The following is a 14,150-nucleotide window of genomic DNA, read 5'->3' as shown; positions in this document are numbered from 1 at the left end:
ATCTGCGAGTATTGGGCATTGTGACATCACACGATAGAACAAATCAAAAGGCAGAAAGGCAGCCAGACGGCAGGCGGCAGCCACAGGGTTTTATATAATAATAGATGTAATAATTTAAATTGAATTAAATTATGTCTTCCATTAATGGAACAATTATGTGTGTTCATCAGATACTTTTCCCATCTATCCTTCGGGATCTTTCTCATTAGTTCATGTTCCCAATCTTCTCTTAGTGCCTCTGTTGAGGCTAATTCTCTATTTAATATATTATTATAAAAGTATGATATTAGTTTTTGTAAATCAGTCTTAATATTCATTGCTTCCTCTAAAGGGTCTAAAAATATAATTTGAAATCTATGTGTATATTTCTTCATAAAGTCACATCTGTATATATTTGAAATATTGATTATCCTTCAGTTTAAATTTTAATTTTAATTGTTGATAACAATTTGCCCAATTCTATTAATTTAGTAATTTTATCAAGGTTGAATACAGAATGAACCCCATAGATGGCCAAAGCTAGTGTAGATAGTCAATTTTACTACTAAGGTAGGGCAGTCTAAAACTAGCAGACATAGATTTAATGTGAAAGGGGAGACTGAGACATGGCTGCAGGAGGATCGGGCCTGGGAACTTAATATTCAGGGTTATACATCCTATAGAAAGGACAGACAGGTGGGCAGGGGGGGGGGGGGTAGCTCTTGTGAGGAAAGACAAAAGGACTGCTGAGGTAGAGTTACTGTGGATTGAGTTGAGGAATTGTAAAGGCAAGAAGACAGTAACTGGTGTTATCTACAGACCCCCAAATAGTAGCCCGGATGTAGGGTGTAAATTGCAGCAGCAGTTAAAACTGGCATGTAACAAAGATAATGCCACTGTGGTGATGGGGGATTTCAATATGCAGGTAGACTGGGAAAATCAGGTTGGTTCATGACCCCAAGAAAGAGAGTTTGTAGAATGCTTCTGAGATGGATTCTTAGAGCAACTTTTAATGGAGCCGACCAGAGAAAAGGCAATTCTGGATTTAGTGTTGTCCAATGAACAAGATATGATAAGAGAACTCGAGGTAAAGGAACCGCTTGGAGGTAGTGATCATAATATGTTTTAATCTGCAATTTGAGAAGGAGAAGGTTAAATCGGAAATGTCAGTGATGCAGTTGAACAAAGGGGACTATGAAGGCATGAGAGAGGAGCTGGCCAAGGTAGACTGGAAAGGGATCCTAACAGGAATGACGGTGGAACAACAATGGCAGGAATTTCTGGGCATAATCCGGAAGATGCAGGATCATTGTAAAGTGAGTAGGAGGCAACCGTGGCTGACAAGAGAAGTTAGGGATAGAATAAAACTAAAAGAAAAGATGTATAACACAGCAAAGAGTAGCCGGAAGCCAGAGGATTGGGAAACTTTCATAGGACAACAGAAGGAAATAAAACGGGCAATACGGGCTGAAAAGATGAAGTACGAGGAGAAGCTGGCCAGGAATATAAAGAAGGACAGTAAAAGCTTTTTTAGATATGTTAAGGGAAAAAGAGTAACATAGTCAAATGTGGGTCCCTTGAAGGCAGACATGGGTGAAATTATTATGGGTAACAAGGAAATGGCAGAAGAGTTGAACAGGTACTTCGGACCTGTCTTCACTAAAGAAGACACAAACAATCTCCCAGAAGTACTGGAAGACAGAGGATCTAAGGGGGTCGAGGAACTGAAAGAAATGTTCATTAGGTGAGAAATAGTATTGGGTAGGCTAATGGGACTGAAAGATGATAAATCCCCGGGGCCTGATGGACTGCATCTCACGGTCCTCAGGGAGGTGGCTCGAGAAATAGTGGACGCATTGGTGATCATTTTCTAATGTTCAATAGATTCAGGATCAGTTCCTGTGGATTGGAGGATAGCTAACGTTATCCCACTTTTCAAGAAAGGAGCGAGAGAGAAAACGGGGAACTACAGACCAGTTAGCCTGACTTTGGTGGTGGGAAAGATGCTGGAGTCAATTAATAAAGAGGTAATAATGGGGCATTTGGATAGCAGTCAAAGGATTAGTACAAGTCAACATTGATTTATGAAAGGGAAATCATGCTTGACTAACCTTATGGAATTTTCCGAGGATGTGACAAGTAAAATGGATGAATAGGTGCCAGTGGTTGTAGTGTTTCAAGACTTTCAGAAAGCCTTTGATAAGGTCCCACACGGGAGACTGGTGACTAAAATTAGAGCACATGGTATTGGGGGTAGGGTGTTGACATGGATAGAAAATTGGTTGGCAGACAGGAAGCAAAGAGTAGGAGTGAACGGGTCCTTTTCAGTATGGCAGGCAGTGGCGAGTGGAGTGCCGCAAGGCTCGGTGTTGGGGCCGCAACTGTTTACCATATATATTAATGATTTGGAAGAGGGAATTAGGAGCAACACTAGCAAGTTTGCGGATGACCCAAAGCTGGGTGGCAGTGTGAACTGTGAAGAGGAGGTTGCAGGGTGACCTGGACAGGTTGAGTGAGTGGGCAGATGCGTGGCAGATGCAGTATAATATAGAGAAATGTGAGGTTATCCACTTTGGCGGCAAAATTAAGGGGGCAGATTATTATCTCAATGGAGTTAGGTTAGGCAAGGGGGAGGTGCAGCGAGACCTGGGCATCCTTGTACACCGGTCACTGAAAGTTGGCGTGCAGGTACAGCAGGCAGTGAAGAAAGCTGATGGAATGTTGGCCTTCATAACAAGAGGATTTTAGTATAGGAGTAAAGAGGTTTTTCTGCAGTTGTGTAGGGCTCTGGTGAGATCACATCTGGAGTATTGTGTCCAGTTTTGGTCTCCGAATTTGAGGAAGGACATCCTTGTGATTGAGGCAGTGCAGAGTAGGTTCAAGAGATTGATCCCTGGGATGGCGGGACTGTCATATGAGGAAAGATTGAAAAATCTAGGCTTGTATTCACTGGAGTTTAGAAGGATGAGGGGGGGTCTTATAGAAATATATAAAATTATAAAAGGACTGCACAAGCTAGATGCAGGAAAAATGTTCCCAATGCTAGGCGTCCTGAACCAGGGGCCACAGTCTTACACTGAAGGTGAAAGTTATCTAGACCAAGCTGCCAGAGGAAGTGATGAGGCAGATATAATTATGGCATTGAAAGGTATTTGGTCAGGTACTTTTATAGGAAAGGAATAGAGAGATATGGTCCTAATATGAGCAAGTGAGATTAGCGTTCATGGTCGGAAAAGAACAAGTTGAAGCAAAATGCTTGTTCTGTGGTGTACAACTCAATGATTCTAAGACCAGCTTCAATCAACCATTGTCAGTGCTGGAAATGTAGGGATGAATCAAATAACACCAGGGACAGTAGATTGCATTTTCTCACGGCGCTGAAGGATTATTCTTAATATGTTTAATTCAAGGACAGGACAGGTTTAGAGGGATATGGACCAAATGCAGGCAGGTGGGACTAGTGTAGCTGGGACATGTTGGCCAGTGTGGGCAAGTTGGGCTGAAGTGCCTGTTTCCACACTGTATCATTATATGACTATGTTTCTCCCTATAGTTTTTTTGCAGAATATGAGCTCCCCAATTGGAATAAGAGCAAAATCTCTGAAGTAAGGATTTGGATCATGGACAACATCAATGGACCTGATAGGTAAAGGAATCAAGAGAAATCCATTTCTCAACAGATGGAAGAGCACTTCATTAATTAAGTTATCCCTTTGTAAAGAAACTTGAACTTAGTGGTGACAAACAATTAGATGTATATTCTACTTGCTGGTAATTTAACACTAAGGGATTGCACCAAATATTACTTAACTATTTTAGCCCAGGTATTTAATAAGCAAGTTTGATCATTTTAAAATAGTGTGAGTAGGTATTTAATGCAGTAAGCTATCGCATTAGAAGAGCAATAATGAGAAAAAGAATGCACGTTCCTTTGAAATGATAATTCTAAGGAAATCAGGACAAAATTTAGAAATGATAGGAAGAGCCTAATTTAGTCACAATATACCACAAAATGGAAACATGGCTGAATGACTAAGTGTATGATACTATTTGAGGAATAAATAGTTCCTTATATCTAGTGTTGGATGAGCAGAAATTTCATTTGAATTTAGTTTGGGAAGACCAAACTCTATCTTCAGTACTCAATGGAAACTCGATCTCAGGCCTCTCCCAGGCAAATATTTGAGGTTAAAATGAAACGTCTGCAGTCTTAGTCCCAATGTGAGCCTATGGATTTTTTTTTTAACCAAAAAAAATTTAAATCAATTATTTACAAAAATGATATGTACAATACAAAACAATACAAACAAACCCAACATGACAATAACAAATATTATTAGATACTAAATGAACTGTGATACAACTATATCACTATCATTATTAAAGATGCATTCCACCCACCGTGATCCCCAGTGGTCCTGCCCGTGGGCAGCGCATAGTCATTGCCAATACCACCTGGGTGCGGACGTAACTCCGGAAAAGGGGCGGGCAGCTGGCTCGGGCAGAGCCCTCTTCTACCTGGCGCCGTGACTCGAGGATGGCCAACTTTGCCAGGCCTAGGAGAAAAAACTATGGCTTAGGGTTGTGCAGGTCGGTTGTACTCCATCTAGTACACATACGGAGCATATTTCAAGGGGACGAATAAGCAAACCCATTTACTGAAGTATGGTGGTGAAGGTCTAAGCAAGTCTAAAGTCGTTACTACCATTATACATTGTGAAATGTATGCAAATAATTAGGCAGTCTGATGGAAATACAATCTAAATAAGTAGGTTGGTTAATGTTGACTGAAATAGAAACCGAAAAAGCTGGAAATACCAAGCGGATCAGACAGCATCTGTGGGAAGAAAAGCGAGTTCATATTTCAGATCAAAGACCTTTCTTCAGAACTTTCTTTATTTTAACATGGTCTGAATGTTAAACTATAATTACCTGGAAATGGGGGATTTGAGGATAGGAGATTAATGTGCAAAGGAAGGGAAAGGAGCAGGGTGACTGGGATATTTGGGAGAGGGTGGGAGAAATGGGGTTGGGTCTAGATTTGGAAGAGAGAGGAGGGCATGGGCATTACTTGAAATTGGAGAATTCAATCTTCATACCATTGGGTTGTGAGCTACCTAAGTGGTATATGAGATACTATTCTTCCAGTTTGCCTGTCATCTCACTCTGGCAATGGGGGTGGCCAAGGACAGAAAGATCAGTATGGGAATGGTAAGTTCAGTGAATGGCTGCCAGGTCTACACTTGGTCTCACTGATGTAAAGGAGGCCACATTGGGGACATTGGATGATGTAGATGAAGTTTGAAGATGTGCATGTCGACCTCTGTCTAACCCGGAAGGACTGGTGGATGGGAGGAAGTGTAGGCACAAGTGTTATCTCTCCTGTGGTTGTTGGGGAAAGTACCTGGGGAAAGGGTGGGTAGGTTGGGAAGGCGCTTCAGAGGAAGTGGTCTCTGCCGAAAGGCAGAAGGGGTGGGAGATGTGACTGGTGGTGGAATCATGTTGAAGGTGGCAAAAATGTCAGGGAATGATATGTTGGATGTGGAGACTGGTGGGTGTGCAAGGTGAGGACCAATCAAATTGTCAGTGTTTAGAATCTAGTACTTTTTAAATTATCGGATTACAATTGAAATCACTCACAAAATACAAAATTAAAGCTAATACAGCAACTATTTATCAATAGTATAGAAGGTATAGAGAGTTATGTTTCTGATCAATACATTTTCATCAGACTCCAAAGACATGCATGTTTGTTGGTTAATTGGCTTTGGTAAAATAGTAAATTGTCCCTTTTGTGTAGAATAGTGCTAGCGTATGTATCAATCGCTGGTCACCGCGGACTCGATGGGCCAAAGGACCTGTTTCCGCACTGTATCCCTAAAGTCTCAAGTCTAAAGTTATGCTGCCAACTTGAATCATTCAATTTTGTAACTTTCTCCACAGATACTAAATGTTAGGCTGAGTATTTCCAGCATTTTCTTTTGCAATCCAAAATATTTTCCTTTATGCAGCATCTTTTCCTTTCACTGTTTTCAGTTTGAGGGATGGTGTGGTGAGCTATCTAACCCGAAAGGGAGTGCTTAGTTTGCAAGTATCTCATCATGGGCAAGAACTGAATGGAAATTCCTCTGTGATGTGCAATGGTAATATTTGGTTTAGCATGTTAAAACTTACATTTCATCCTTAACCTATTATGAAAATATTTCCTCTTTCTGACAGAGAGTCGTGTGGGACAGGCACTGTTGAAGAGCTTGAGGAAATACTAAGAAGACAACATTTCAACTACTCTTGCATTGACAATGTCAGGTAATACTGTTAACAGCTAATCTGCACGCCCAGTAAATTTCACCACTTTCAATGAACAGGTAAACATAAAAGTCCATTTGGTTTCAGACAAGTCACATTTACAAGATGTGCTTTAAGAAATTCCAGAATAAATTTCTGATAGAAGAGGGTTGGGGATGAAAAGGTATGGGAGGTAGCAAAATGCAAAAATGTGATGGGAGAACTGCTATCTGCTCTGACAGCTCTCAGGCCAAACCTGATTGATTTTTTGAAGTCATGACCAAAAAGGTTGATGAAGGCAGAGCTGTAGATGTTGTGTACAGTAAGGCATTCAACAAGGTTCTGCATGGTAGGCTGCTCGGGAAGGTTGGATCTCATGGGATCCAAGGAGAGATAGCTGAATGGATAGCAAAATGGCTCCATGGAAGGAAACAGTGGGTAATGGTTAAAGGTTGCTTCTCAGACTGGATGCTAGTGGTATGTCTCAGAGTTTGGTGCTGGGCCCGTTACTGTTTGTCATCTACATCAATGATTTGGATGAGAACATACAGGACAAGATTAGCAAGATTGCTGATGATACAAAAGTTAGTGGTTTTGCAGTTAATGAAGATGGTTGTGAACAATTGCAGCAGGATCTGGATCGATTGCCCAGGCGGGTGGAGGAATGGTTGATTGAATTTAATACAGAGAAGTGTGAGGTGTTGCATTTTGGGATGTCGAACAAGGGCAGGACCTGCACAGTAAATGGTAGGGCTCAGGGTAATGTTGTAGAGCAGAGGAATCTAGGAGCGCAGGTGCATGGTTCCTTGAAGGTTGAGTTGCAGGTGTATTGAGTATAGAAGTTGGGAGTTCATGTTAAGACGTTCATGAGACTGCATTTAAAATGTTGTGTTCATTTCTGGGCACCATATTATAAGAAAGATATTATCAAGCTTGAAAGGGTTCAGAAAAGATGTACAAGGTTGTTGCCAGGGCTAGAGGGTGTAAGCTATCGGGAGAGGTTAGATTGGCTGTGTCTTTATGCCATTGAGCGCAGGAGGATATGGGGTTATCTTATAGAGGTGTATAAGATTATGAGGGATAGATCGGGTAGAGTAGGGAAATCGAGGACCAGACATAGGCTCAAGGTGAAGGGGAAAATACTTAATAGGAATCCGAGGAGTAACATTTTCACACAAAGGGTGGTGGGTGCAAGCTGCCAGAGGAGGTAGTTGAGGCTGAGACTATCCCATCATTTAAGAAACAGTTAGACAGTTACATGGATTGGACGGATATGGACCAAGCGCAGGCAAGTGGGACTAGTGTAGCTAAGACATTGTTGGCCAGTGTGGTTGAGTAGGGCCGAAGGGCCTGTTTCCCCACTGTATCACTCTATGACTCTATGGCTCTATGAATAGAAAATCGTTTTTCAGACAACTCATTAAGGTTGTTTCTATTATGGGTGCATTAAATGGAAAATGAAGGCAGTATGGGCTGATATCCTTGTCAGGCATCCCATGTAATAAACAATACATGAAGGTAGCCCTGTTCAAAAAATTGTAGTCCCACGAGTCCGTGTATGTTTATAGGGATGTAAAATCAAGATTAGTGCCTACAACTTCCCAGTGGGTTTTCTTTACAAACACCATTCCTCACCTGTATATTCAGAGCTCATATTCTACTTCAAAACATTTTTAACAATGTTTTTTTTCTTTCAGGACTATTCGCATCCTGGAATGTGTAGATTTTCCAAATGATGCAGCCTGCACTTGTATATAGCTACAAGATGATTTAATGTCTACTGAAATAATTTCTCAAAAACCCCTATTCTGTTATGCATTTCACATGCACATTAATGTCATTACAAAGACATTTGTTTTTGACGTATTGTGTTTGCTTCTATGGCATTGATAAAATTGTATTAAAAAAAATAAAAAATATATTACCAAATTTTTAAAGATCAAAATGGTTCTTGTTTAAAAGAGAATTCAGCAACCCCAGCCTCTCTATAAGAAGGGTGGCAAATCTGTGTGATTCATTGCCACAGATGTCTATGGAGGCCAAGTCATTTGATATTTTTAAGATGAAGATTGACAGATTCTTGATTAGTAAGAGTGTCAGGGATTATGGGGGAAAGCAGGAGAATGTGGTTGAGAGGGAAAGATAGATCAGCCATGATTGAATGGCGGAGTAGACGTGATGGGCTAAATGGTCTAATTCTGCTCCTAGAATTTATTAACTTATGAACTTATTAAGAAGCCGTGCCCAATAAGCACAACAAATGGAGGCATACTTTGATTGCAGTGCTCTTTCTGAGATCTGCATTCCTTTAAGTAAGATTTAAAAATAGAACACAACGCACGCCTTATTGTTCACCGAATCTCCCACTGACATGTTCCCAGCAAAAGAGAGCCTGACAATGAATCTCAGGACCTGTTGTGACACAGGTAAGTGCAGGATACTGCAGCTCCAATTTTGATAACAGGGGTTTGGACCAAATCTGGCAGTGATTAATACCACTGATTTGAGAATTATATATGAGCAGTGCATGCATGCAGCTTTGTCATCACAAACATTGCAATTTTAACAACAAATACAGACAGATAACAGTTTAAAGTAAATTGATTAGTTGGAATAAGTCAAATGAAGACACTGCTGATGCTGGTTTACAAACAAAGACAGAAAGTGCTGGAGTAACTCAGCGGGACGGGCAGAATCTCTGGAGAAAATGGATAGGTGATGTTTCAAGTCAGGACCCTTCACATTGAAGAAGAGTCCCGACCTGAAAAGTCACATTTCCATGTTCTTCAGAGATGCTGCCTGACCTATTGAGTTACTCTTGCACTTTGTATCTTTTTTTAGAATAAGTCAAAGAACATCAAAGAGGAGGATGACTGATCTTTGGGCCTTCCCTCACAGTAGGAAACTTTGATTCCGCTGTGCAGAGGATGTTTATGTTAAAATACTATCGTGTTTCGTTCTTTTTTTATTCTTATGGCTGTATAGTGACCCCAAATTTCACTGCACCAATTGATGCAAGTGACAATAAATGTCTCTTGAATCTCTTGAATCTTGAGATAGGTCTGGATGATGACATTCAACTGGCAGTTGGAGTGGTGCCTGAATATAGAAGCCCTGTTAATATAAGACTGCATTTAGGATATTGTGTTCTATTCCGGGCACCATGTTATAGGAAAGATATTGTCAAGCTTGAAAGGGTTACGAAAAGATTTATGAGGATGTTGCCAGAACTAGAGGGTGTGAGCTATAGGGAGAGGTTGAGTTGGCTGGGTCTCTATTCCATGGACCACAGGAGGATGAGGGGAGATCTTATAGAGGTGTGCAAAATCATGAGAAGCATAGATCGGGTAGATGCACTGAGTCTTTTGCCCAGAGTAGGGGAATCAAGGACCATATGTTCAAGGTGAAGGGGAAAAGATTTAATATGAATCCGAGGGGTCACTTTTTCACACAAAGGTTGGTGGGTGCATGGAACAAGCTGCCAGAGGAGATAGTTGAGGCTGGGACTATCCCATCTTTTAAGTAACAGTTAGACAGGTACATGGAAAGGACAGTTTGGAGGGGTATGGACCAAGCGCAGGCAAGTGGGACATTGTTGGCTGGTGTGGGCGAGTTGGGTCGAAGCGCCTGTTTCCACACTGTTCACTCTATGACTCTATGACTCTAATCTACAATATCAGAAATAGAAGCAGGCCAATCAGCTTCTTCTGCCACTTAATAAAATCATGGCTGATCTTTTACCACAGTGCCACACTCACACACCAACTCCATATTTCTTGTTTCCCTTAATGACCCAAATCAATTGATCACAATATGCTGAGAGTTCCACCATCCCTTGGAAACAGCTACTAGCTGTTTAATTAATCTCAACGAAGCTATTTAAAAAGAAGCTTCAAACAGTTCAGGGTTAACGTCACGGTCCTGAAGAAAGCTCAGCACCTTTTTGTTAGCTCGAGCTCCAGCATCTGCAGTCTCTTGTATCTCCAGGTAAGCTTGTTCTACTAAAAACAAAATAACACGACTGCCAAATGTAGAGTCTTCACAATAATAAAGTGCATAAAGGTTAGGATAAAAACGCTAAAGGGGAGGTTCCCATCATCGTAGTCCTTAATGTCTGACCCTTATTTACAGACTGTGAACTCTGGTCCTCATACATAGATACATAGACATGGGCAAAAGGTGCAGGAGGAGGCCATTCAGCCCTTCAAGCCAGCACCGCCTTTCAATGTGATCATGGCTGATCATCCACAATCAGTACCCCGTTCCTGCTTTCTCCCCATACCCCTTGATTCCGCTAGCCCTAAGAGCCCTATCTAACTATCTAATTCACAACTCTCTGGGTGAAAAAGTTTTATCCTCATCTAAATGGCCTACCCCTTATTCGTCAACTGTGGCCCTTGGTTCTGGACTCCCCCAACATCGGGAACATGTTTTCTCCATCTAGCCTGTCCAATCCCTTAATAATTTTATATGTTTATATAAGAGCCCCTCTCATCCTTATAAATTCTAGTGAATACAAGCCCAGTCGCTCCATTCTTTTATTGTATGACAGTCCCGCCATCCTGGGAATTAACCTCGCGAACCATGCTGCACTACTCAATAGCACGAATGTCCTTTCTCATCTTAGGAAACCAAAACTGCACACAATACTCCAGGGCCCTGTACAACTGCAGAAGGTCCTCCTTGCTCCTAAACTCAAATCCTCTTGCAATAAAGGCCAACATGCCATTTGCTTTCTTCACTGCCTGCTGTACCTGCATGCTTACTTTCAGTGACTGATGTACAAGGGCCCCCAGGCCTTATTGAACCTCGCCTTCTAATCTGACACCATTCAGATAATAATTTGCCTACCTGTTTTCTGTCCCCAAAGTGGATAACATCACATTTATCCACATTATTATACTGCATCTGCCATGCATCTGCACATTCACCCAACCTGTCCAAGTCACTCTGCATCCTCATAGCATCCTGTTCACAGTTCACACTGCCACCCAGCTTTGTGTTATCTGCAAATTTGATGAGACATATCGGCCAGCATGGAAGAGTAGGGCCAAAGAGCTTCTTTCCATACTGTATAAATCTGCAATCAGATCAACCGGGATCTTATTGACGGGCGCACTATGCCTGTAGGGCCACGTCGTCTCCAGCTTCTAATTCCAGTATTGCTATCATCTGTTTGTGATCTCAACCTGGCATCATATCCTTCACAAGTCAGGAAGAGAGGAGGGACAGGGCAAAGCCTGATGAGTAATAGTTGGAAGTGCAGGGGTTTTGCGTTTCCCTTTATTACCCTTCGGGCCCAACTGCCCGAGTTATTCTCTCCCTTGTCGGAGGGTCAAACGGCCACCATTCCACTCCAACGGTTTCCAAGAGAGAGAATACAACAAAAGGGATTCCCCTAGGTTCTAGACCAGAGTGACCAGAGTGTGCTGATGAGGGAAAACAGAAACCAAGATGGACTCAAAGCAAGTCTAAAATTTACAGGCTTTATTAAACAATGAGAAATCGAATCTCACCAACACTACATAATACGTGGCTAACCTTATGCTTTAAACTAAGACTATGGACGGAAACTATCGGGCACGTCGTAAAATTTACTTTACACAATTTTACTTGCAAGTACCCCCTTTCCCCTTTCTCCTCACTCTCTATCCTATTTCGGGAATTTCACCAGGTCACTGGGGTACTTACAGTTGGTCGACACAGGCTCACGAGCTGTCCAGCAGAGCAGAAAGAGAGAGTTATAGTTGGGCTCACGAGCTGACCAGCAGAGCAGAAAGAGAGCAGTTGGGCTCACGAGCTGTCCAGCAGGGCAGAAAGAGAGAGTTCTGGCTTGACTCCTGTTTTTATACCTGAGCTTACTTTGAAACCCCCAGGTGGTCCTCTGGATGAAAAGGGTTCTTTTGATGATTCCCAGTTTCGATCTGGCATGAACAATAGGCTTCCGATGATAAGGGGTTTGCTGATGTCATGATCCCTCAGCCTGATCGTTATCCCATCGCCTGGACGGGCTCCTATTGTCTCGATGGATGGGTCATCCAAGATGGTGATTGAGCTTGCTGCTGGCCTGTTTACCACCGTCTGCTGAGGCTTGGTTCCTTCCTTTGTGTATCCAAGATAATCTTGTTATCTCCGTCTCAGCCTTTCCTCCCCACACCATTCGCCCAGTTGTTTGATGCGCAAGTCCACATGCCAGACAGGTTTGTGGATTGGGGGGTTTTCCGTTGCAGCCAGCAAATTTGTCTTTTTAAAATGTCCATGTCCTTATCCGAGTTCTTCCATGATTTTGGAGGATTTGCCCCAATAACTTACTTGCCCCTACGATACGTCCAGGCTTGCATGGACCGTATCGATTGACAAAGTTATTGGGCAATCCTCCAGCCTCAAGAGCTGTAAACACTCCTGGTGAGAAGGTGAAATTATGTGCCCGAAAGCCCCCTTAATTGCTAAACTAGGCCCTCGAAGCACATTAACTTACACTATACACCTTTTACTTTACATCAATCCCACAAACCATACAGTACCCTCACGACCATTCCCTGAAAACGCAGGGATTACAACATATGTACAAAAACTATTGCACTAGAGTACAGACATTTTACAGTGATGGGGTGTCGTTATGGTGACATCGGGCGGCTCGATTTACCAGCTGTTGTAATTTGGCCATCCTCCTCCACCTTTTAAATTTGCAATTAATGCATAGCAAATACAGCACAATTATCATCTGGCAGATGATCTGAACATGGGACACGATGCGGACCCATGCTGGAACTATGATCCAGGACTCCAGGTCCCACCAACTTGGAGACTTGATCTCTTCGATCTCCCTGGCGATATCCAGAGTCTTTTGTTCCAGGGAGAAGAAGTGTTTGTGCGACAACTCGACCGCCACCAGCAACTCTTTTAATTTTTCATTCACTGGGGGAATATCATACCCAAAATGGGCAACATAGTTAAATAAGTCAGTTACATTTTCTCGTACCGAGAGGTGAACCGAAGAAGGTTCCGGGATGGGTAATATTTGCTGCTGTGCCACATGGACGTCTGCCCTGGGTTTAAAGCAGAAGCTGCTGTGCGGTATCGGGCACCACAGCTGTGATCCGTGCTGATACCGCTGGGCACTTGTGGTGACACAGTACGTCCCACTGCCTATATACGCCACCTGTGGAGGGACATGGTCTGCCGCCATCGTCTCCATGGTGCAGTTTATAGGCTGTGCCCCAACAGCCCTGAACCCACACTGAGGCCTAGCCTCAGCGCCCATGTGCTGGGGACACAGGATTACCTGTGCTCCCCGGCTCCGACAACCCAAAAGGTCAATGCCTGTCACTAGGTATGTTACAAAACCTACCTGAATCGTGGTTGAGAATCTGCCCCACCCCGTGTGTGTGATTTTGGCGCTGTTTAGAGGGGGCGGGTTTAAAACGCGATTTTTACTAGGCTGTTGCAATCGAAAATGTTCAGCCTAGTAAATCATTAACGGAAAATCGCTGGAAGACCCCGTCGCAAAAGGTATTATTAGTTTTTATGGCCTTGTATAATAGTTATAGTAGTTTAAAAATCACTCTCTCACTCCGCAACCTCTCGCAGCCCCAGGGTTTTATAAAGCAAACAATTAAAGGTATGTACCTTATTTTTACATTAAAAGGGGCTTCTTAAGAACCCTGTATATAAAGTTTTCTATAGCGATTAGCTCATTTTGGGCTCTTTATATCCCGCAGTATTTTTCTGGGCATTTGAGGGCACAAATCCAGCGCAATGTGAACGTTCTAAACCAGCGTGTTCACAGGATCCCACTAGAAAGCCGATTTAAAATGGACTTTAATTTACAGCAATTGAACACTAAATTCCTTCCATTTGGCCCATAAATTGATGTAAATGAGATT

General features: G+C 42.4%; 2 protein-coding genes across 2 annotated transcripts in view; both read left to right on the top strand.

The window, feature by feature from the left end:
- Positions 1-8,222, top strand: part of LOC129699154 (ADP-ribosyl cyclase/cyclic ADP-ribose hydrolase 2-like) — a 34,083-nt gene extending 25,861 nt beyond the window's left edge. Inside the window, exons 6-8 of the mRNA XM_055638825.1 lie at positions 3,533-3,625; positions 6,199-6,285; positions 7,962-8,222. Of these exons, the coding sequence (XP_055494800.1) occupies positions 3,533-3,625; positions 6,199-6,285; positions 7,962-8,022 (241 nt within the window). The 3' untranslated portion in view covers positions 8,023-8,222. The remainder of the gene's footprint in view (positions 1-3,532; positions 3,626-6,198; positions 6,286-7,961) is intronic.
- Positions 1-14,150, top strand: part of LOC129699137 (ADP-ribosyl cyclase/cyclic ADP-ribose hydrolase 2-like) — a 263,707-nt gene that overhangs the window by 209,152 nt on the left and 40,405 nt on the right. The gene's annotated exons all lie outside the window — the stretch shown is intronic.

The sequence above is a fragment of the Leucoraja erinacea genome, chromosome 1, assembly GCF_028641065.1.
Source record: "Leucoraja erinacea ecotype New England chromosome 1, Leri_hhj_1, whole genome shotgun sequence".
Lineage (NCBI taxonomy): Eukaryota > Metazoa > Chordata > Chondrichthyes > Rajiformes > Rajidae > Leucoraja > Leucoraja erinaceus.
Note: the sequence above shows the minus strand (reverse complement) of the source record. Positions and strands in the feature narration are given on the sequence as shown.